At 38.9% G+C, this 22,500-nt stretch overlaps 1 protein-coding gene and 1 long non-coding RNA gene across 2 annotated transcripts in view; both read left to right on the top strand.

The window, feature by feature from the left end:
* The window catches only part of LOC138003125 (uncharacterized), a 315,129-nt gene that overhangs the window by 102,578 nt on the left and 190,051 nt on the right, over nt 1-22,500 (top strand). The window lies entirely within an intron of this gene.
* LOC138004427 (uncharacterized) overlaps nt 1-22,500 on the top strand; it is a 137,591-nt gene that overhangs the window by 68,506 nt on the left and 46,585 nt on the right. Inside the window, exon 6 of the mRNA XM_068850934.1 lies at nt 8,352-8,537. Coding sequence (XP_068707035.1) covers nt 8,352-8,537 — 186 coding nt within the window. The remainder of the gene's footprint in view (nt 1-8,351; nt 8,538-22,500) is intronic.

The following is a 22,500-nucleotide window of genomic DNA, read 5'->3' on the forward strand; positions in this document are numbered from 1 at the left end:
GCTGAGTATTTGTGAAGAATTTTGCTGTGAGCTGGGTTACAAAACCAGTGAATACCAAAACAGTGGTTTCATACGTACCCCAGCATAGTGATCTGTCATTTCTAAAAATGTTTTTCTTCAATCTGAGAAGTCAAACTTGAACTACATGTATGCTTGACATGCAACAATGTGAGTTGCATTCTCTACAATGGAAACCCTTCTTCCTCTTCATTGTAAAGGTATGTTCTGTGTGATGACCTACATGTACAAGAAATACAGCATACATGATTAGCATCAGTACTGGGGACTTGATGACTGAAGTGCTAAATGACTATTAAACACATTACATACTCTCAATGCAAGGCAGGGAAAGACAACATGTACTAGTCTTGTAAATGCAATCTAAACTGTTTATGACAGGTGCTGAATGAGTAATTTAAAGAACAAAAAGACTTTGGCTTACAGATTAATCTAAATAATTGATAAATTCAGTGGAAAATAATCACTGTACAATAAATACGATTCAGTTCCAATGGTAAGAAGCTCCGGACCAGAACATGGTGAAATATGATGACATGGTGCAGCTCTGTGAGATACAAACCCCTGACAAGTGCCAGTCAACTGAAATCTCACGAGTGTCCTACAAGCTTGTTGCTGTGGTGGTGCACACTGACAACAAGCTTTTCTCTGGCCACTATGTGTGTTATATGAAGAGAACTTGGTCTTGCTACTTTGCAGATGACACTCACATCAAAAGGTGTAGTACAATTGAAGCTATCAATGAAAAAGCCTACCTGCTGTTCTACAGTGTATGAAAGAGATTTTTCTGATGACCCGATGGTGGAAGTCTCTTGAAAAGGAATAAGTTCTTTCTCAATACGAAGTGACACTGAGCAGCAGCCTGTGAGTTTACAAAGCCACGAAACAATCCAAGTCCAACATGGAAGCGCCCCCCCCATGAAGGAGCCATGGTGTGATATAAGAAATCCAGACCTGTGTAGAAAAGCAAAAGATGGAGACATATCGATAAAAAGATGGAATTTTTGGGGGAAAAATGGGCAAACTTTCAATTTAGTTAATTTCAGCTTGTCCATTAAAAATGTAATGTAAATAAGCAATATTGTAATGTAAAATGGATTGTTAGTGATAGTGCAGTGTTATTAGGCACATATTGTTATGTTTTGTATTTTGCTCTTATGTACTGTGACTTGTGCAGGTATAAATAGACAAGTGTAAGTATAAGTAGTTTAATGTTAGTACTCCAAGTAGTGTAAGTGTTCGTCCTGTGAATAAATTGTAGAAGAAAAAAAAAAGGGAACAGCAAAAGATTACCCAGGTCTTCAGTATACACTAATATGTGAATCAGAGAAAGAGCAAGCCAAACTGATTGAAACCATGGAACATACCATCCCAAAACACTCCAGAACATGTGGCTGGGAAGGTGGCGACCATTATAGACTTTTGCCCAGGCAAGAAGAGGAAGGTTTTTGGCTGTCTAACATTCTTCTTATCAATGCGGAGAAGACCACTGCAACCGGTAACAAAGTACCTACTCTCAACTCAGACATGTTTTTAAGAATGGCAACACTCTCCAGAGAAAAATATCTGAAGTACAAGTTTCATCAACTCTATCCAAATATTCAACATTCATGCAGAGGTCATTCTTGCACCATTCAACCATGGCAGGCACTGGTCCCCTAGTTGTTGTGAACCTGGAAGAGAACTTTTCAGTCTATCTGGATTCTCTGTGTGATGGCGCTGGTGCAAAAATGGCATTTTCTAGAGTCAATAACTTCCTAACATGTTGTGCCTCCATCAATGGGATCAATACTTGGACCTTGAAGAACTGGAACTTTTAATTTTTGTAATTCCTTCATCTGATATTGCACAGCAGCTCAACAGTGATGAATGTGGGGTGTTTGTAGCCACATAGGCAGAGCACATTGCCCTAGGATTGCCACTTGACTTTGCTCAAGATCAAAGTAAAGGTTACTTTTCGTTACTCTCTCATACTCGACATTGTATGAAATTCATTGTCTCTGTACATGTGAAAAATTCTGAAAAGCATAAAAATAAAATACCTCTAAGTACAAAGCCAAATGGAAAACCTGCATCCAAGAGGAAACACCAGTGCTCTCAGACTGGCAAATCAACATCAAACAAAGCTGCCACTGCCATGAAAACAATTGGTTTCGGGAAAGCCCTAAATGGCAACTTGTTAGACAATCAAGCAGCCTGCGAGCAGAGCCTTCTTTTGTCTTTTTCCTTACTGAGAAGGATGCTTCAACTGACTACACAACAACTGTGTCAGGGAAAGACCCAAACATTATCCTGTTGGACAAGCACACTTCAACTTGCAAGACAGAAAGTGGGTCAGAAAATGCTTCAAATGAAACTCTGTTGGACATTATGGACAACCAAGAATCGACTGATTTTATAACCCTAACCCCCTGACAACCCAAACCAAGCTACAACTTACAACCCAAAAATTCTTTCAGATAAAGTTTCAAGAAAAACTATGCTGGGCAACCAAGATTGACAAGGCGGCATTACACAACTAATGGGGCAGGGAAATCTGAAACTAAAACTTCACAGACAATCATAGCTTAATTATTGACAACACAACTTCTGTGTCAGGAAAAGCTCCAAACAATACCTCTTCAGACACTCAAGCTTCCAATGCGGCAATTGTAAACAAGCCTCTTCATACTTCATACCTGCCCGTCTACAACGTATGCTGTTACAGCCTCAGAGGTACAATTTGAAGTTCATTTACAGAAGAGGAACGGAGCTTCATGTAGCGGATGCATTATCAAGAGCCTACATTACCGAAGAGCCTGGTGTAGAGGATGACGATCAGCTTGATGTGTTATCTTTCTATCCAAGAGAAGAGCAAAGGATATGTTGTACTGGCCCTCCATGATGCTGGTAATTGATTGTACGATGAACAGAATTAACTGAAGAGAGTGTAGTGTAACGTGAAGTGCTAGATTTCTATCCCATATGAACCATGTGAGCGTTAGCCTTACTGATGGAACTGGGCCCACACAAGAACAGAGAAAAACTCTGACCGAAGCTTTGCCGAAGAATGTAATTTGCATCATGTCACCAGTAGCCCTCACTTTTCACAGTCCAATGGCCTGGTTGAGAATGCAGTGAAGCAAGCCAAGAACCTGCTTGAAAAATGTAAGAAGGATGGTTCAGATCCTCTGCTTGGCCTTCTTAATCTCATGAAATGTTCCACGAGATCAAGTTCTTGGTTTCCTTGTGCAGCGTTTGATGAACACCAGGTACCTTCTTCCAGTTGCTAAGAAGCTCTTTGCTCCCAGGGCGCTCAACAACAAACATGTTCCTCGCGCCTCAAATCCGAGCGTATGCAGCAAAAGGCCTCTTACGATCGTGGCGCCAAACCTCTTCCACCTCTCAATCCTCAGCAGGTTTATGAGACTTCACACCAGAAAAGGCTATGAGAAAGTTGTTATTGTGAAACAACCCACTGCAGACCCGCGGCCCTATACTGTGAATGTTGGAGAGAGAGAGAAAGTACCGCAGAAACCGCAGACATCTTCAGGCTGTTCCAGAACGTGCTCCTGCTCCTCCTGACGCAAACAATCAGAATGTTCCCGCTTTTCCTGCAGCAACCAACCAGGGCGCTTCTCCTTCATTCTCTGTTGAGTCTCCACCCGTAACACCTGCCAAGTGTCCAGTCCCTCGGCATTCTCCTGTAAGGACCCCTTGTCAGACCAGAGACTCCAGTGAAATCTCCATCAAAAACGTTTACGGCAAATGCTTCTAGTTCCAGTTGCCCCAAGCGTCCCAATGCTCAAAGACCACTTGTTGTTACTAGGTCTGGACGGATCTCAAAACCAAATACCAGATATCAAGATTTAGTAACTTGATTGGAGAAATCCATTTAAGTTCTATTCTTGGACTGGATTAGATATTAACTATTAGGATTGATGAACTACGAATTATTTTTAGGGTAAGTAGTTTCGTTCGTTTTGTTTCAGTGTGTGCTTATTTATTTATTTCGTTCTGTTTCTTTAGTTTTATTACAGTCTGTGTTGATTTATTTTACAAAGGGGGATGTAGAGCATGTGTGAACCTTATGTAGGAATGTTTGTGATGTAACATGCATTGTTCTCTATTCGTGCAAATTAGGTAGTCATGCGTGGTCACAAGTCCCTCTTCCACTTTGGATCCAATAAACTAGTGTGTTTTCTCAAGTGTTTTCTCTTCCTAGGCCTCCGAGTCGACACTTACAATAGCGGCTGAATCTGAGCCAGAAAATTCAAGAAACCATCCAGCCCACGTTTGTCAACCACAAGATCAAACAACATCTGAAACCGCCGGAAGGCAAGCCGTCTATTGTCAACCAACAATCCCTTGTTTATCAATTCAAATGTGACCTGTGTGATGCAGGTTGTGCTGGTTACACGCGGAGGCATTTGCATCAACGCGTAGACGAGCACAAAAATGCGTCTTCCTCTATTGGAAAACATTCTTATGTGCCCAATGCTCTTACCAAAGAATTTTAACATCTTAAAAAAGTGCAAGAACAAATTTGACTGTCTCATTTGTGAAACGTTTTTTTATTAATAAACGGAGACCAAGTCTCAATGTTCAGTCAGACTCAATTCGTGTGAAAGTTTTTAAATTATTTTTAAAGTGCAACTAACCAAATTTTTTATTATTTTTTTTTGCAAATCAAAACCTCCTAATTTCCATGACACTTTTGGCGAAAAAATGTATGTGATCGATAAAACCCTCGCCCTTCTACAGTTGTTTAAAGTTAAACCACCTCTGCCCCATGACCGACTATTTGTGGGAGCTGGGGCGAGCCTTCCCGTGACTTAATCGAAGGAGTCGCTTTGCCGCGTCTTACAAAGCATATGACCGAGAAGCTCTTTTTGGACAGGTTTTTTTACGTTATTTTAACGGCGTAGGGTGCTTAAAAGCACTCAAACTCGAAAACAACACGAGATATGGAATCTAGCGACCCAGATTCAGAGAGTGTTAACGGATCAGAAGTTTCAGTGGCAAGTTGAGTATAATTTCGACATTGAAGTGGAAGACGAAGATGACGAAGACGAACGCGCCTTGTATGCTTCACGTTGTGAAAGCTCAGACGACATATAATGGCCTATGCTGATGAGCCTTTGGCTGACAAGGAATTGCTAAAGAAATATGAAGCAGAAAACGAGGAAAATAAACGGTTAGAGCAAGAAATTCAGGCCAGACTAGCAGAGGTTTCATTAAAATCCGGTCACCGGCGGTATACCGCCGTCTGTTGTCTCTCACCGTTGGCTACTCTGCCTTGATTTTCACTCAAACCCTTGTAAAAGATAAGAGTGACCGCCACTTATATTGATTAGCCCGGCCATCTACTGCAAAAGCTATTAAAAGCCCTGGACTAGACGGTGCAGTTCAAGCGGAGTCTTGATGAGTTTCCGAAAATCATTTTGCGGGAGTGCTGTCTACGGTAAATTATGTAAACAAACCGCCGTGTTTCTTTCGTCAGCAAGCTTGACTGTCTGTATGAGAGTATTACAATCTTATTCGTTCTACATTGGAAGCATTATGTTTGCCTGATTCTCTGTAGTTGTATTATAGGAGTTCACAATTCTTGTTCTTTCTGACATCGGAGACGAACGGTCGATCTGCTCGAATTCAGGGTTGTTTGTCTGAATTGGTTCGAAGGCACACGGCCCAAGATCGTCTGCCATAAACTTTCGAGAGAAAGAAATCTTCTCTTCTAAAATGTAGGGAGCGGATCTTAGAATGTCTCGTTGGTTTCCAATGGGCTCGTCTGCGAAGTACAAAGTCGATCCATTTCTTCCGTCTTTTAACATTCCTTACGATCGTCTCCAAAAAACGGAACTTTATGCAGGCCAATTCCATTTTCGGGGTCTGCGTTATTGCTACAGCCGTACGCTACACAGCGGTCAGATATAACCAAAAGTTTCTTCTCAAATCGATGATTGTCGTGCCCTACGATTCTGTGCTTTCTCTACATCACGCGAATGTTGATGTCCTTCGATGACGTCACTCTACAACTAGTGCCCATTCTTCCAAGTGAGAAATTTTGAGAACTTTGGCATGCTAGTAAAAATGAACAAAAAAACCCAGGACAAATTTTTTTTCCGCAGAAATACTTAGACGAATAGCGAGATTATTTTTATCAAATAAAAAAAAAACGTTATTCTTGCATGTTTTTTAAGACCCCTTTTTTACATTTTCATACTTTTCATACTTTTACGTCTTTGTTTTACTTAAGGACGTTCGCGCCCAAAACGTTCCCACGTACAGATGTTTTTAAAACTTGCCACGCAGAAAGGTAATGATCTACTTTTGCCAAAAAGGCAAAAAAAATGGGGAGTCACCGTGCTCGTTTTCGATATCGATATCATGAGGTGCATGCCACATGCTTTCACGTTCCATTCTTGTGGAAAATGTTTGCACCTTTAGCATCGTGTTTACCTTCATGGTCTGCGATGCATGACGTATGCGTGACATGCGTGAAAAAATGCGCAGTAGCAATGGGCGCGAACGTCCTTAAACTTTCGCAAAAATTTTTATCTTCACTTTTGGCTGGATAACGACAGAAGTTCGGTCGAAACGTCGCGCGCTGTTACCGTTGGTTTTTACTTTAACTGCATTCAAAAACCTTTACTTGTAAGCACCTATTATTTCCTAGAAAAAGGGAAAATCCTCTGCTCGTTAGAGCAAAACAATAAAAGCTTCTATACATGTTTTCACACAAGAAGGGAATCAGTGTGGCCTGTCACCCCTTGCGTTACTTATCTTAAAAACATATATTTCGCGCAACCTCGTTCCCAGGGTCTCTTTGTCTTTGCCTTCTCAACGACAATGGAGACACTGGGAACGAGGTTGATATTTCGCGTACTTGTACTTGACTTAACTCTAAAAGTTCCGTACTCTTAACCTCAACTATCCCAAAAAGGTAACAAAAATATTAATGCTTATTACCCTGATGAACTGAGCAGATCTTGAAAAGCCCCATGGTGTTGAAGTTGGAGCTGTGAGTGCGAACAAAGGCTTTCAACTTGGGCAGATCATAATTGCTCTTTGGCGTTTGCAAAGAGATTCTAATTCGCAAATTTGACTTGTTGCTGCAGTCCTGTACTGCACAGCGACAAGACGGCGTATTTGCCAATTTTTGTTTTGCAAAGGATGAGCGTGCACAACAGGATAATTTCCACGAGTGGAGCTGTCACTTCGCCTCAGAGCACTTTGGTTTTGATGATATGATGACGACGATGGATCTTACTGGGACAAGTAATGGCGAACGCTCGTTCACGAAAAGGATGCATCGAAAAAGCGCACTTTCATTTGGAATTTCCAATTCAAATTTGGCAGGCGTAATTATTCGCCTTCAATTAAGGTCCCGAAAAGCAAAAAACAAGAAAAAGGCATAATTTCGTCCCAGTAGCACTTTAATGATACAAATTTTTCAAGAGTATAATTTACTAAGAATGTACTTGAAATTCCCGGAATTCCTAATACCAACTTTTTCTAATATCTGAAAGTCGCAAAGTCGCCTTTAAAAATATACCCTTGTGCCAGAGATATGGAGAGCATTAAATGAGCGGGAATTAATCAAATAGTGTCCCAGAGCTTGATAGAAGGTATCTTAGATGATTATTGTTTAGGGCCTGTTCATATGAGCCCGGCTGGCCAGGGCTGGCCTGATTTCCGAGGTGTTGCTTCGCATCCTTTGTAAAATCTTCGATATGTTCGCATGAGAGGGCGGGTTGGCTCGGTGGCCGAGACCTCTTCATCCTCTGAACTCTTCATCGCGGCTACTGGGAAGAAAATAATACAATACATTTGCGTTATAAAACGGACATTACCGAGTTTTTACTTCTGTTTTCTTCGATAATGAACCTTAGATTGGTTTCATTTGATAGTTATAGTAAAGTCAAAATTAATTTGAGGTTGCTTAAACAAAGAAAATCGCCACGCTTGTTCGTTACATTTCAGACCTGAATGGTCGCGTCACAATTTTTTCAAAAGTTTCATCTCGGAAAGCGGGCTTAAAGTCGCCATAAAAAACAGAAACCGATCCATCTCGGTCAACCAGGATCATGTGAAGAGCCCCATAATTGTATGATAATATTGTCAAATTACTGTGGATATGCATGTATCAGTCTACTAGGCAATTTGACAATGGTTCGACCAAAGTTATTATCAACAAAAGGACTAAAGCAGATGCTACATTGTACTTTGTTTAGAGCAGGTATTCGTCACATTCTTAATTTTTCAAAACAACAAAAAGCAAATTAGTCATCCTAGGTAGGGTCACAGATTACCAAGTACGTTGCTATGTTTTTATCTCTGTTCAATTTAAGGAAACCTTGCATTTAGAAAGCCAGCAACTCATTCAAGATCTATTTTTCAAGCTGACTTTGCAGTAGATGGAAACCTCGAGACTTGGAGCAATTATTTCTACTTCTTGCAAGTTGACTTGGGAAGGAGGGTACCAGTGACAGAAGTGTACATCTATTCCACATATTTTTCTTTCGTGGTCAGAGTAGGTAAGGTGGCTAAAAACATAGATGTTTACCTTTTCTGTTCTCAGCTGACAACGAAAAGGAGGAAATACATTTGCACTGTGACCATCCCTTTCATGAAAGATTCAAGCAGAGAGATGTCATTTTCTTGTTTTTTTTTAAACCATGGTGATTTTTAGTATATAAAGTAATTTTCTTTGTAGAATTTTTTAAACGATTCTCCTTTTTTTTATTTGTATCCCTATTTTCTGAAGAAAACATGGAACCGTTAATTTTAAAATAAAAAAAAAAGATCAAAGATGTGCACCCATGCAGTTGTTCAAAGGCCGGATAGCTTTGTCCGGTGTATGCTTGCACAAATGTGACAAAATGTCAAGATTGCCAATTTCATGTGTCAACTATACATTTATAAATCAAGTTTCTTATATTCATATCAAATTGTCAGATATTTATGTCAAACGATATATTTACATCAAGTTATTATAATTTTTTTATTTATACCAACTTCCCAGATATTCCCTTACCAATGCATCCATGTCTATATCAAGCCGACTTTTTTATATTTGGAAAACAAAATTCATGTCAAGTTTACGTGCACATTTTTATAAATCAAGAAAGCGTGGTGCCGAGCATTTCAAACAGGAAGAGGGAGTCTGAGAACCAGCCGTACAATAAAACAACATGGCGGCCGACAATGGCGGCCACGAATCTCGTCAAGAGTTCTTCGTAAACTGGGCCCAGTTCCTCAAAAGCCGATTAACGCTAATCTAAGATTAAAAATTAACCAAGCAGTTTATTTCTCTACTCCCAAATGCTGTTCAACGCAGATTTTCGGCAGAACTTTAAATGAGAAGACGTCAATCTTGAAAAACAAACTTAAGCAAAAGAAACTTTCACCAAAAAGTTCAAAACGTGAAACAAAAGTTTATGCTAATCCTGGATTAAGTTAATGGGCTTTCGAGGAACCGGGCCCTGATCTTGCATGTCTGTGTTCACAATGCACCGCAGAGCAGAGTAGTACGTAGGAACGTTACGAGTATCAACGCTGCATCATCGAAATATGTCTTCACCAAGGTGGCTCTCAGTTGTGACGCCATTCCCTCAAGACAAATGTTGGTCGTTTCGCCTACACTGAAGTCGATTCGCTGTGTTTTATCTCAGTACATGTAATCAGTAATCACAGTGTGTTTGGTTAAGTGAAGTGTAGTCACTTAAGATAAGATAAGATAAGATAAGATAAGATAAGATAATCTCGTGTATTATCTCAAATCACAGTCAAGATGACTGAATTACATGAGCAGTCAGCAAATACAATAATGATTGGAATTTATAAATAACAAAATTATTCAAGTGATGAGTATTACCTAAAACCTTTTCATATCTTAACTTGTCGTATCTTAAGATTTTTGATAGCTGTGCAACTGCTTACTGTCAGTGGCTTTTACACGTGCGCTTTAATTAAAAAGTTTGCAAAAGAAGCACGTAGGCGAATCGACTTTAAGTGTGTAGGGGAATCGACCTGTAGGCGAAACGACTTGCAGGCGAAACGACCGGTTTCCTGGAAAGTGACACTGAGAACAGTACAGCAGGTTCAAACGTCTTCTTTATTGCCCACAGTTTAGTAGCTGCGACTTGGATGATCGACTATTGTAGGTATGAATGTGTGATGTTTTAGTAAATAGTTTCACAATGTTGATTGGGACACTCTGATTGTGCACATCAAACATTAACTTGCTTACAACTTCATGATGTAGGAAAGTAACAGGCAGAATTTTTGCTTTGACAAATAAAGGGATGGCATATTCTTTTCGATCGGCAAAATAGACTAAGCGCAGCACTCGCTTTTGAAGAACCAAGATTTTGTTTAAATAAGCATTGGACGCAATCATTGCTATATGATAACAGAATCAACATGGCTTTTCCATATTTTTGACAAAATAATTTCGATCGATGAAAACACCTAGGTATTTGATATAACTTTTTTGACCTAAACTGACTCTTTTGCTTGTTTCACAATCTAAAATACTCCTTTAGGGACAAAATGCATTTTTTTCTGATGAATGAAAAAAATGCCAACTTATTTGAAGTTCACCAATCATGTACGTTCTTTAACTCTGCGTTAACAGTTTGTTCGACCGCCTCGAGATTCTTATCAGCATAAAGTATATTAGTTTCATCTGCAAAGAGATAAAATTTTAGTTTATCTCAACTTAGGTGAATGTTATTTATGTAAAGTAGAAATAGAAGAGGTCCTAAGACCAGTCCCTGGGACACACCATGGAGAGAAATAAGTTTTGTTGATAAATACTCTCCAATTTGAATTGTTTGCATTCTGTTTTTTAGATGTGATTGAAACCAATAATTTATCAATCCCCGGAAACGGCAAAAGTTCAATTTATCAAGTAATATTTCATGATTGACCGCGTCAAATGCCTTTTTCCGGTCAATGAAGACACCGCATGAGAAGTAACGTTTATCCATATTGCTCAGTATTGCTTCGACAATATCAAGTATGGCGTGCTCTGTGGAATGTGATTTGCAAAAGCCATACTGTGAGGAGTACATTAGATAATTTTTGTTAATAAATTCCTTCATCCGGTAATATAACAGTTTTTCAAAAATCCTATTAATAAAAATTAGACAAAAGAGATATTGGCCAATAATTCACTTATGTCCAGGTTTGACCCTAATTAGATGCACGCGGATTTTAATAAGCGTCACAAAGTGTCCCCTTGCTCTTCTCGCCAACTTCAACATCACTTGTGTCTCAGAATACAGACAATTAACGTCAAAAAGTGTCCCCCAAATGCTGCTCTTTAAGTAGAGATTAACTGCTGCATTTACCCAAAGCTAAAAATAACGCTAACCTTTACCCTTACCTTATTGTTGAAAATAGGTAGCAAATGATTAGACTTAAAGGGACACTTCGTGTTGCATGTCAAAATCGGGCGTGCATTTAATTAGGGTCAAACCTGGATAATTATAAGTGAACTGTTGTTAAGTTCACTTACATACACATAGAATTTCATGAAAAGGAGGGTGTAATTGAATTTTCTCACTGGCTTCATGTATGTTGGGTGCTTAAAGGTGGCGAAAAGCATTTCTTTTGTATCTGGTTGAAAGTTGGAACCATGCTGAGTGTTAAGCCAATTAATGACTTTGCATGCGAAGGTTTTGGTAAATTTGAAGTCGATAATGGTGTGATTTATGGAGTCTGGCTCACCACAGTAGATGCAGTCACTGTCTGTACTTATCCTATACTTGCAAAGTTCTTTCTTTGTAGTAACAATCCTGTGGATAAATTTGAATTGAAATTCTTTCAACGTATTTTCTTTGCATGTTTTTGAAGTCATTTTAAAAGCATCTGTCCAAATCTAAGTATCTATTGAAATATCTCTTTCCCATCTTTCCGGTCCAGTATGGGGTGATGGGTGTTTCTTAACGAGAAGTAGGCGATAAGTCTCTTGCCCTATATGTTTCAAAATTGATTTGACTTGTTTTGTTCAGTAAAAAATAGTTCCAGTTTTCTCCGTAATTGAAGCTCGAATTGTACCCTAGGGCTCGCGCCCTGTTCTTCAAACGCACAGGGATTGCACTCAACATTTGATAGAACTGGAGAAAGTTTGTGTTACAATGGTATTTGGCTTGAGATTCTTGAAAAGTTAGGTATTGGCCGTTTTCATTAAGAAGCTGTTGGATCGTGTGGATACCCTTGACAAACCATTCTCTTATAAATAACGGTTTCCCATCAACTAAGATGTCTTTGTTATTAAAGAGGATGGTGTCGATTCCTTGATCATAATTGTACAGAGTGTTGATTTCATCAAATACAGTAAGTATGTCTCTATAGAATGTCGGAATGTGCGTTAAATATTTGACATCATAGTTAGTTACATCAAAGCAGGAAATTAAGGCCTCCATGTTTGTTAAAAAAGTAGTCCGGTACTACTTTCCAATTGCAGTTATCTCTAAAAGAAGTCTTTTGATTCACGCAAGTCTAAGCGATTTTATTGTAAGTTCGATGTCAACCATCCGTAGGCTTCCTGTGGAAAGGTCAGGAGGTAGGAGGCAGCGTGGTCGAGTGGTCAGCGTTTCGGACTCGCAATCCGGCTGTCTCGGGTTGGAGTCCTGCTCTGACCACTATCTGGATTTGTTTCTCGGTAGCCCCGAATTCAAATCCTCGGCCACGCTTGTAAATAGCCAACTGGTTTGCCTCCGGTCAGTAGGGATTCTTAACAATGTTATGTCCAATTTGAAATATTTGTTTCAGTTGTTGCTCGGCCCCACTAGCACTTGTGCTATAACACTGCCGAGGGTTAATAAAGGTTATCATTATTATTATTATTATTATTATTATTATGATACATACTAGTGCGTTTTATATTGTCCTTCTTATTTTCCCAAAGGAACCGAAACATTTTATCTTTTGATCAAAAATAAGACACAAACAGCAGTGATAAGCATATTGAACTTTTTCATTTTGATAATGACTTGACGTTTCGTATGTGCTCTACATACATTTTCAAAAGTAACCGTTGAAATTTAAAACAGCTATTTATATATAACAAATCGGATGAGGGGACTGGAACCTAGATTAAGCAAATACTTAACAGTAAAATATATAATAATAATAATTATAATAATAATAAAAACAGAAAAGATTAATAAAGCATCAGCTTTTCACTTCCGACGTTGACGTTGAAAGCTGGCTCAAGTTCTTGAATAAAGAAGGTCTCTTTTATTTTACAATGATAGTCAGTTTTGCCCTTCGCTAAAACATCAAAATGATCCCACTTGATGTTATGTCCAGTGGCCTTGACGTGGTCAGCAATGGCTGAAGTATTGTCATTTTTAGCTAGGGCCTTAAAATGTTCGGTTTTTCTATCGTGAAGCCGCCGTTTAGTTTTACCGATGTAAAAACCATTACAATCCCAACAATTTGCTCTGTAAATAACTCTGGATTGTTGTGAACGATTAATACGGTCCTTGTAAGGAAAGAAAGATTTTATACATCGAGTGCTCTGAAAAACAATCTTAAGGTTAACACAAGAGTAGAATTTGTACACACAAGATTTCAGGCGTTTAGCGACTTGGTTGCTTTGCAAACCTAAGTAGGGAAGTAGGATAACAATATCTTTCTTAGGAACTGTAGACACTGGATCGCTATGCTGATGTTGTCTGTTTTTGTTCAAAACATCGTTGATATGATAGTTGATTATGCCTTGTGGGTAGCCGTTCTGAAGAAGGAGTTTTCGAAGATCAATGAGGGCAGATTGTAGCAAGGAACCAGATGAACAAAGACGGTAGTAGCGATAAGTGAGGGAACGGATGAGGTTTATTTTGTATTTTCGTGGAGTGAAGGAATCCCATTTCGTGTAGAGACCTGTGAAAGTTTTCTTTCGGTAGATGGATGTCGTGAAAGCGTTGTTTTGATTACGTGTGACAAGAATGTCCAAAAACGGAATTGCATTGTTATGTTCAAATTCAATGGTGAATTTAATATTGCGATGACAGCCGTTCAAATAGTGCAAAAAGTCATTTGCACTGTCTTTGTTGTGGAACATGGTGAATGTGTCATCAACGTAACGATTCCAAAATAAAGGACTAACTTTGGCGTTCAGCAACCACTTTTCTTCAAAAGCACACATAAAAATGTTGGCTAAGACAGGGCCCAATGGTGAACCCATGGCAACACCATCGATTTGGTCGTAGTATTTACCATCAAAAAGAAAGTGGCTCTTCTTGGTGGCAAATTCCAATAGCTTGCGTAAAACATCCCTGGGTAAAGCCGGAGGATCAGCAAGAGAATACAATTTGTCTAGACAAATTGTATTCTCTTGCTGATCCTCCGGCTTTACCCAGAGATGTTTTACGCAAGCTATTGGAATTTGCCACCAAGAAGAGCCACTTTCTTTTTGATGGTAAATACTACGACCAAATCGATGGTGTTGCCATGGGTTCACCATTGGGCCCTGTCTTAGCCAACATTTTTATGTGTGCTTTTGAAGAAAAGTGGTTGCTGAACGCCAAAGTTAGTCCTTTATTTTGGAATCGTTACGTTGATGACACATTCACCATGTTCCACAACAAAGACAGTGCAAATGACTTTTTGCACTATTTGAACGGCTGTCATCGCAATATTAAATTCACCATTGAATTTGAACATAACAATGCAATTCCGTTTTTGGACATTCTTGTCACACGTAATCAAAACAACGCTTTCACGACATCCATCTACCGAAAGAAAACTTTCACAGGTCTCTACACGAAATGGGATTCCTTCACTCCACGAAAATACAAAATAAACCTCATCCGTTCCCTCACTTATCGCTACTACCGTCTTTGTTCATCTGGTTCCTTGCTACAATCTGCCCTCATTGATCTTCGAAAACTCCTTCTTCAGAACGGCTACCCACAAGGCATAATCAACTATCATATCAACGATGTTTTGAACAAAAACAGACAACATCAGCATAGCGATCCAGTGTCTACAGTTCCTAAGAAAGATATTGTTATCCTACTTCCCTACTTAGGTTTGCAAAGCAACCAAGTCGCTAAACGCCTGAAATCTTGTGTGTACAAATTCTACTCTTGTGTTAACCTTAAGATTGTTTTTCAGAGCACTCGATGTATAAAATCTTTCTTTCCTTACAAGGACCGTATTAATCGTTCACAACAATCCAGAGTTATTTACAGAGCAAATTGTTGGGATTGTAATGGTTTTTACATCGGTAAAACTAAACGGCGGCTTCACGATAGAAAAACCGAACATTTTAAGGCCCTAGCTAAAAATGACAATACTTCAGCCATTGCTGACCACGTCAAGGCCACTGGACATAACATCAAGTGGGATCATTTTGATATTTTAGCGAAGGGCAAAACTGACTATCATTGTAAAATAAAAGAGACCTTCTTTATTCAAGAACTTGAGCCAGCTTTCAACGTCAACGTCGGAAGTGAAAAGCTGATGCTTTATTAATCTTTTCTGTTTTTATTATTATTATAATTATTATTATTATATATTTTACTGTTAAGTATTTGCTTAATCTAGGTTCCAGTCCCCTCATCCGATTTGTTATATATAAATAGCTGTTTTAAATTTCAACGGTTACTTTTGAAAATGTATGTAGAGCACATACGAAACGTCAAGTCATTATCAAAATGAAAAAGTTCAATATGCTTATCACTGCTGTTTGTGTCTTATTTTTGATCAAACTACGATGGCCCAAGAACAAAAGTATTTACGATACAATTTTATCTTTTACCATTGACAATATTTCGTTAGGGACGTTAACATTGGAAATTGAGTATATTAAGCTAGACAACCCCAAAGATTTAATTATTAATACTTTTCCATAGAGCGTTAATCCTCTCGATTTCCAAATGTCTAAATAGGCCTTATTCACTATAGCCGCCATGTTGGTTTTAAAATTGTCATGCAAATTAGCCATGTGTTATGCTGGGGGGCAAACATTGGAAAAAAGGCAAATTAGGGAAAATCGGCTCGTCAAAATATTGAAATAACATTGCTAAAAGTACATTTTAGAATTTAGAATGAAGTACCTTTTATAATAATTTTATATTTTTGATTTCCTCCGACATTTTGACTTTCTACATGGTTATCTGCTAATTTTTCACTAAAAAGACATCGAAGTAACTTGTGTAGTCATTCTATTTTACTACTTAGGTGAGAAACACTCAATGAACGTGAAACAAATCTTCTGTGTGGCTAAGATGTTCGTTATAAGCTCTCGAACTTGTGTTGTTTGCCCCCTCACAAGTGTGTTGCTAATTTGCATGATAATAGCAAATCCAACATGGCGGCCATCGTGAATAAGGTTTATTGGTCTGTAGTTTTTGTACTTTTAAATTAAAGTTCCTCTGGTTGTTACCTTTTTCATCATAGGAAACATAGATTCCTAATAATTTGGTGGGAGTGTTCATCCATTTCATCCCTAGCGGTTTGGTTTTATTATTCAACCATTTCCCAAGCCAAAATGCTTTTGTTTTCTCTACGTTGAGCACTAACCCGGAGAAATTCCCAAAAGTGTTCATAGTTCAGATAGTTTCCAAGGTATGTCCAGCGGAAGCCACATCAGCACAGAATAAGTTGGTATCAGCTGCAAATTGGCTTAGTTTGATCTCTGAGCCAAAAATTCTGATTCCTTTAATAGTCGAGTTTTGTTTTATTTTGTTAGATAGTATTTCTGCTGTTAAGATGAACAGATATGGCGAGAGTGGACATCCTTGTCTAACTCCTCTACAGTGCTTAAACCAGTCCGTTGCAAAGCCGTTGTTCAAAGCTGCGCTTTCTATGTCCATGTAGAAAATCTCTATCCATTTTCTTAAGCTGTCACCAAAATTGAATTTTTTGAGAGTACTTTGAATACAAGACCATTCTAGGGAGTCAAAAGCTTCCTTAAAATCAACTGATATTAATATACCTGGAGTATTGTTCACCCGAGTTTGCTTCATAATATCCACTTATTAATCTTACATTTTCTCCAATATATCATCCTTTTATGAAGTCCGTTTGGTCCGGACGTACGAGCTTTGTGAGCATTGGTTCATTTCGCCTTGCGAAGGCCTTGGATGCAATTTTATTATCCTCATTTAGTATAGTGATGGGACGCCAATTCTGTAAAAGCAATAATTCAACGTCGTCTTTCGGTAAAAGCGTAATTAATATTGCCCCTACGCTGAGAGACCGATAACCTTCCAAGCTCATATGCTCTATTAAGGCTTGCTAATAGATCTGCACCTACGAGATCAAAGAAATACTTATAAAATTCTACCGTAAAACCGTCCTCGCCTGGCGATTTCCAGTTTCCAAATGTCTCCAATGATTTTTTACATTCTTCGTAAGTCAAAGGACCGTCTAAAACATCTTTATCTGCATCGTGTAATTTGGGAATTTCCATGCTTTCGGTAAATATTTCAAAGCTGTCCTGTGCATTATTTCTACTTGAGAATTGTACAAATTACTATAATACGTTTGGATCATTGACAGAATTTGAGTCTCATCAGCAGTTGTTTCGTCATTTTCCAATTTAATTTCGTTTATGGTTTTTCTATTATAATAGTTCCTTTTTTCTAAATTAACGAAATATTTTGTAGCGTTTTCGCCCTTTTCTACCCAGCGGCATTTAGACCTGAAGATTGCAGCTTTATTTTCATACTGATGCTGAAGTTCCTTTTTGAGGTCATCATATTGTTTAAGAATTCCGTCAATGTTATCAAGGTTCTGGCTATGAGATAAACTAAGAATAAAGCCAGGATCCGTGCCAGGATTCGAACCAGGATCCGAGCAAGGGTCCGAGCCAGGATCCGAGCTATGATCCGAGCCAGGATTCGAGCCAGGATCCGAGCTAGGATCCGAGCCAGGATTCGAGACCTAACCGAGACCTAACCTAACCTAACCGAGACCTACCCTAACTCTAAGTAGACCTAACTAGACTAGAACCAACCTAAATAGACCTAACCTAACCGATCTCCGCTTCATGCTTACAGTAGGTCCACATCAGCTGTAAAGTTGCTTTTTTTCCTCTTGACCTGCTTTACTAAATAAAGTTATGTATGTATGTATGTATGTATGTATGTATGTATGTACGTACGGATCGCCCGTGCTTTTCCCTTGGAGAACGAAATGGTTGTGCTTTTTATTTCCATTTTAATCAGTTCCCAAAGAGCTGCTGTTCATTTACATCATGATATTTTTCGCGAAGGTGAGGATATAATTCTAGAATTCCGGTTGTGTATTCCTTGTCCTCTAACAAAGAATTATTAAATTTCCAACAATGATAGTAATATTGTGTTGTGATCAGGGGCTATTGAGGTTTGGATGTCCACTTTTTTAACAAATTTTGTCAAGTGTTTGGATATTGAAAAGTCTATCCTTGATTTCACACCCAGCGTTTTAGACCTGTACGAAAACTTATTGACATTCGGATAACGAGTTCTTTGTATGTGGACAAGGTCAAGGGTATCCATTGTGATATTTACCAAATTCCTATGTACAGTTGGCCTCCAAGGGGAACCACCCTTTTTGTCTTTCTTTGATAGTGTACAATTCCAATCACCCCCCACAATAAGAGTTGTAATTTCTGGTTTGTCGATTCTACCGTCCGCGTCACTGGATGTGAAGGTCACTTTTTCTTTTACCGCTGGATTAATCAAAATGCAAACACCTTTGCTAAGAAGAGAAGTCCCGTGATAAAAGTAAATTTCGTCTCGCCATTCATTTCTCCAAACGGCTTCGTCGCTTACGTTTCTTGTAAAAAATAGAAATTGGCCTCCTGATCTTTCAAATACGTGAAAATGCTCCTTCTCTTAACCGTATCTCCGAGACCTCTTACATTTAATGAAATTACCGAACATTTATGCTGGTGTAATTTATGCACTTAAGAATAAGTTCAGCTTTTTAAGCTTGGTTCTCGCTTTATAGAGAAGAGAGTTTACCTTGTGACTCACGAATTTGACAATTACAAGTTTAGTGGTTTTTCTTTTGAGTTTGTGTGATATTTCTATGACTTCCGGTTTGATACCGACGTTTGTGGCTTCTCCGATTTGGATAACAACCTCGTCAGTCGACGTGTACGCGTCTTCAGGTACGCCCAAAATTTCCAACGAGTTTTACGTGATTATTGCTCCAGGTCGTCATGTTTTTCATCCAATTTATTCATTTCTTCAATCTGATCATTTAGCTTCATTCTTACGTGGTTAAGCTCGTCCCTCAACGTGTCGTTTGCTTTGTCGGCTTTGGTAATTTGCGTTTTATAAGCTTCTCCGTTTCCCATTGATTGACTTTTAGGGCGGATTTCAGCTCTAGGATTTCTTGCTTCATTTCTTGGTTTTCTCTGAGAATCGTTGCAACTGTAATTTGGATGTCAACTAGCAACTCCTTGATGTCAGTTAGGTTTAGTTCGGGCTGAGTGGCTGCAGCTTTTGGTGCCTCCCCGACACTATCCGCCATATTACATCGTTTCGAAACGTTATCTTCTTCTTCCAATGAACCTCTTTCTCCCCTTTTATTTTTCCCACTAATTTTGTTGATTGAAACTGGCACCACATAGCATCACTCCAAGATGTGATTAAGGTCAAAAATACCAAGGAAATATTATAAAAGAAGGGAACTTAAGCTCCGCTCAGAAACCATGCACGTCCGACCTTGTTGGGCTCACGCATGCTCTCCAAAATTTTCATTTTTGGTGTTTCCCCACACTGTGCAACAATATTCAAATAACGGCCGAATTAATGGATTGTATAATAGATTTCTTAGTCGATGATTAAGACATGTCTTAGCTCTCTTAAGCAAGCAAATTCTAGAATTTAATTTATCAGTTAGGAAATCGATATGATTATCCCAGTTCAAATGTTTGTCTATCTTAACGCCTGAAAGCTCCCTTGGCTACTTCAATCGGAATGCCACAAAGAGATAGATCAAGAGATGGATTACCAGAGTGCAACAGTTTTTGTACAGTTCCTATGATCAAATGTTTAGTCTTTTTCGTTTTCGGAACCATCTTATTTAGAGATAGCCATCTACTAGTTCTGCATGTCAAGGCTGTCTTGAAGACCACGGTGAATAAGCAACGAGTCACTGTTAGTCTCCCATATGGTAGTGTCATCTGCATATATGTCGACCATTGAGTTGGAGATTCCAATTGGAAGGTCGTTGATGTACGGAGAGAATAGTATTGGGCCCAAAATTGACCCTTGCGGAACTCCTCGGGCCAGCACCAGTGCATCAGACAGTGAGCCATTAATGCAGCAGCGTTGTGTTCGATCACTAAGGTATGATTTACCATCATGCTCTACAAGGTCAAACGCCTTGCTTAGATCCAGCAGCACTGAATCCACAAGCTTTCTAGACTCCATAGCCTTAAGCCCCGTTTATACGAACAATTTCTATGTAACAATTTTTATGTGACAAATATATTTGATAGAGTAGATGGCACAGCAAATAATTGTCAACAGTTTGAAGTTTTGTGAGCCAGTAATGACTTTGGACACCTAAAGGCGAGGCACGAAATCAACGTCTGGCAATTCTTCTTTTACCAACTGCAGTACTTCCTTGTACTGTACTTTTTTCACGTTTCGGTTCTTGTATGCCTCGCGATTGGTGTTCCAGAGACTCTCCTTTTCTCTGACGGCCTCTAGCAACAAAGTCATTACTCGATCTGGCCAATAAATTCCTCTACTGGAAGCATCGCTAGTCGACGTGGAGGCTGCCATTTTGATCGCGTTCTCAATGGAAGATTGGGCACCACCACGCAATATTTGCCACATTTTATGTGACGAGTCGTCTACACGAGCAATTTTCCGTGTATGACAATTTTTATTTGTCACATAAAAGCTAACACGCCAGCCTTTCAGCAAATGTATTTGTCACATAAAAATTGGCCAATTTCCCTCGTCTACACGAGCAAATAAAAATTGTCACATAAAAGTTGTCCCAAAAATTGCTCGTGTAAACGGGGCTTCAGGCCAGTTATCGGTGAGGTTCAAGAGCGCAGTTTCACACGAATGATGTGGTCGATAAGCCCACTGGTTTCTATGAATAAGATTGTTGAAGTGAGGTACCCGAGATACGATTAGGTTAAGAGATAATTGGCAAGATTGAGATTGGGTGATAATTATTTCTGTCGTGAGTCCTTCTTATAAACAGGGTTTAGTTTGGCTCGTTTAAAATTAATTGGAAAAGTACCGCTTGCGATACTTGAGTTGTAAATATGGGTAATAGCATTTAATGCCAGCTCTAATGGTTTTATTCCAATACCATCGAGACCAGTTGCTTTGCTATTTTGGCGGATGCTCTTAAGGTCCTCGATGACTTGCTGTGTGCTTATTGGCGGGATGTGGAACACGGCTGCTTCGCTAATGTGGGACTTAATAGAGTTTACAAGACGTGCATCTTTTTTCATTTGAGTCTATGCAGTGTGGGGCAGAGATATTGGTATGTTGAATGTTTGATAAAATGTTCGTTGAAAGCATTTGAAATTCCCACAGGGTTACTGATTTGCGGACCATTCACTTCAGTAAAAGAAAAATTGGTTGGTCTTGGCTTGGTTGGAGCAACTTGCTTAAGTATTTTCCACAGTTTCTTCGAATTGTTCATGTTTTCCATGATCTCATTTCTCATGCTGCCTTAGCATTCGCGATCTTTTTAACCACCTTGGTTGCGTAAATTCTTATACAATGACCTGGCGAGAATATTTGATTTCGCACGTGATTTAAACTGGTCTCTCAGGTGTATAAGATGCCTGATCTCTTTGTTCATCCAAGGTGACAGGCATTTGCGTTTTACTCTTTTCTTGACAATTCACAACAATTCACAACGATTAACAAATTTAGTGTTCACGATGCACGGTAGAGAAGAGCAGTACGGAGAAACGTTACGGGTATCAACGCCGCATTATCGAAACACTTCGTCACCAAGGTGGCTCTCAGTTATGACATTGAGCAGCTGATGAAAACCCCCAAGACAAATCTTGGTGTACTGCCATAACATCCAGGAAAGTGAAATCGAGTACAGCAGGTTCAAAAAGCTGCGCAAAGTTATGAACTATATCCGTGTGGGCAAGGCTGATGGTCTCCACGATATTCCAACTTGCCTCCTAAAGTTATCATTTACATTTATTGCACTTACACACTTTTTACACGCCTTTATTTTATTTTATCATTACCAAAATTAAGGAAAGTTCATGTTGACCCGCAGGTAGCAGATTTGCTATTCGAGGTGGGTCAATCATCAACGTACTTTGTTTCATCATTAAATAAAGAAAAAATAATAATAAGAGTTAGACATTATTAAATTATAAGGAGAAGCATAACTGGTAAATACGTCAATAGTTGCATAATGTATCAATAAAGTATAGGAGCAGATTAGGTACAAAAGCAATTTGATCAATTTGTTTTAATTGTACAGTCTTTGAATTGAGAGGTAATATTTTCGACATCAAGATAAGTATCTTCATTACCCAGGATC

Source organism: Montipora foliosa, chromosome 5, assembly GCF_036669935.1.
Source record: "Montipora foliosa isolate CH-2021 chromosome 5, ASM3666993v2, whole genome shotgun sequence".
Taxonomy (NCBI): domain Eukaryota; kingdom Metazoa; phylum Cnidaria; class Anthozoa; order Scleractinia; family Acroporidae; genus Montipora; species Montipora foliosa.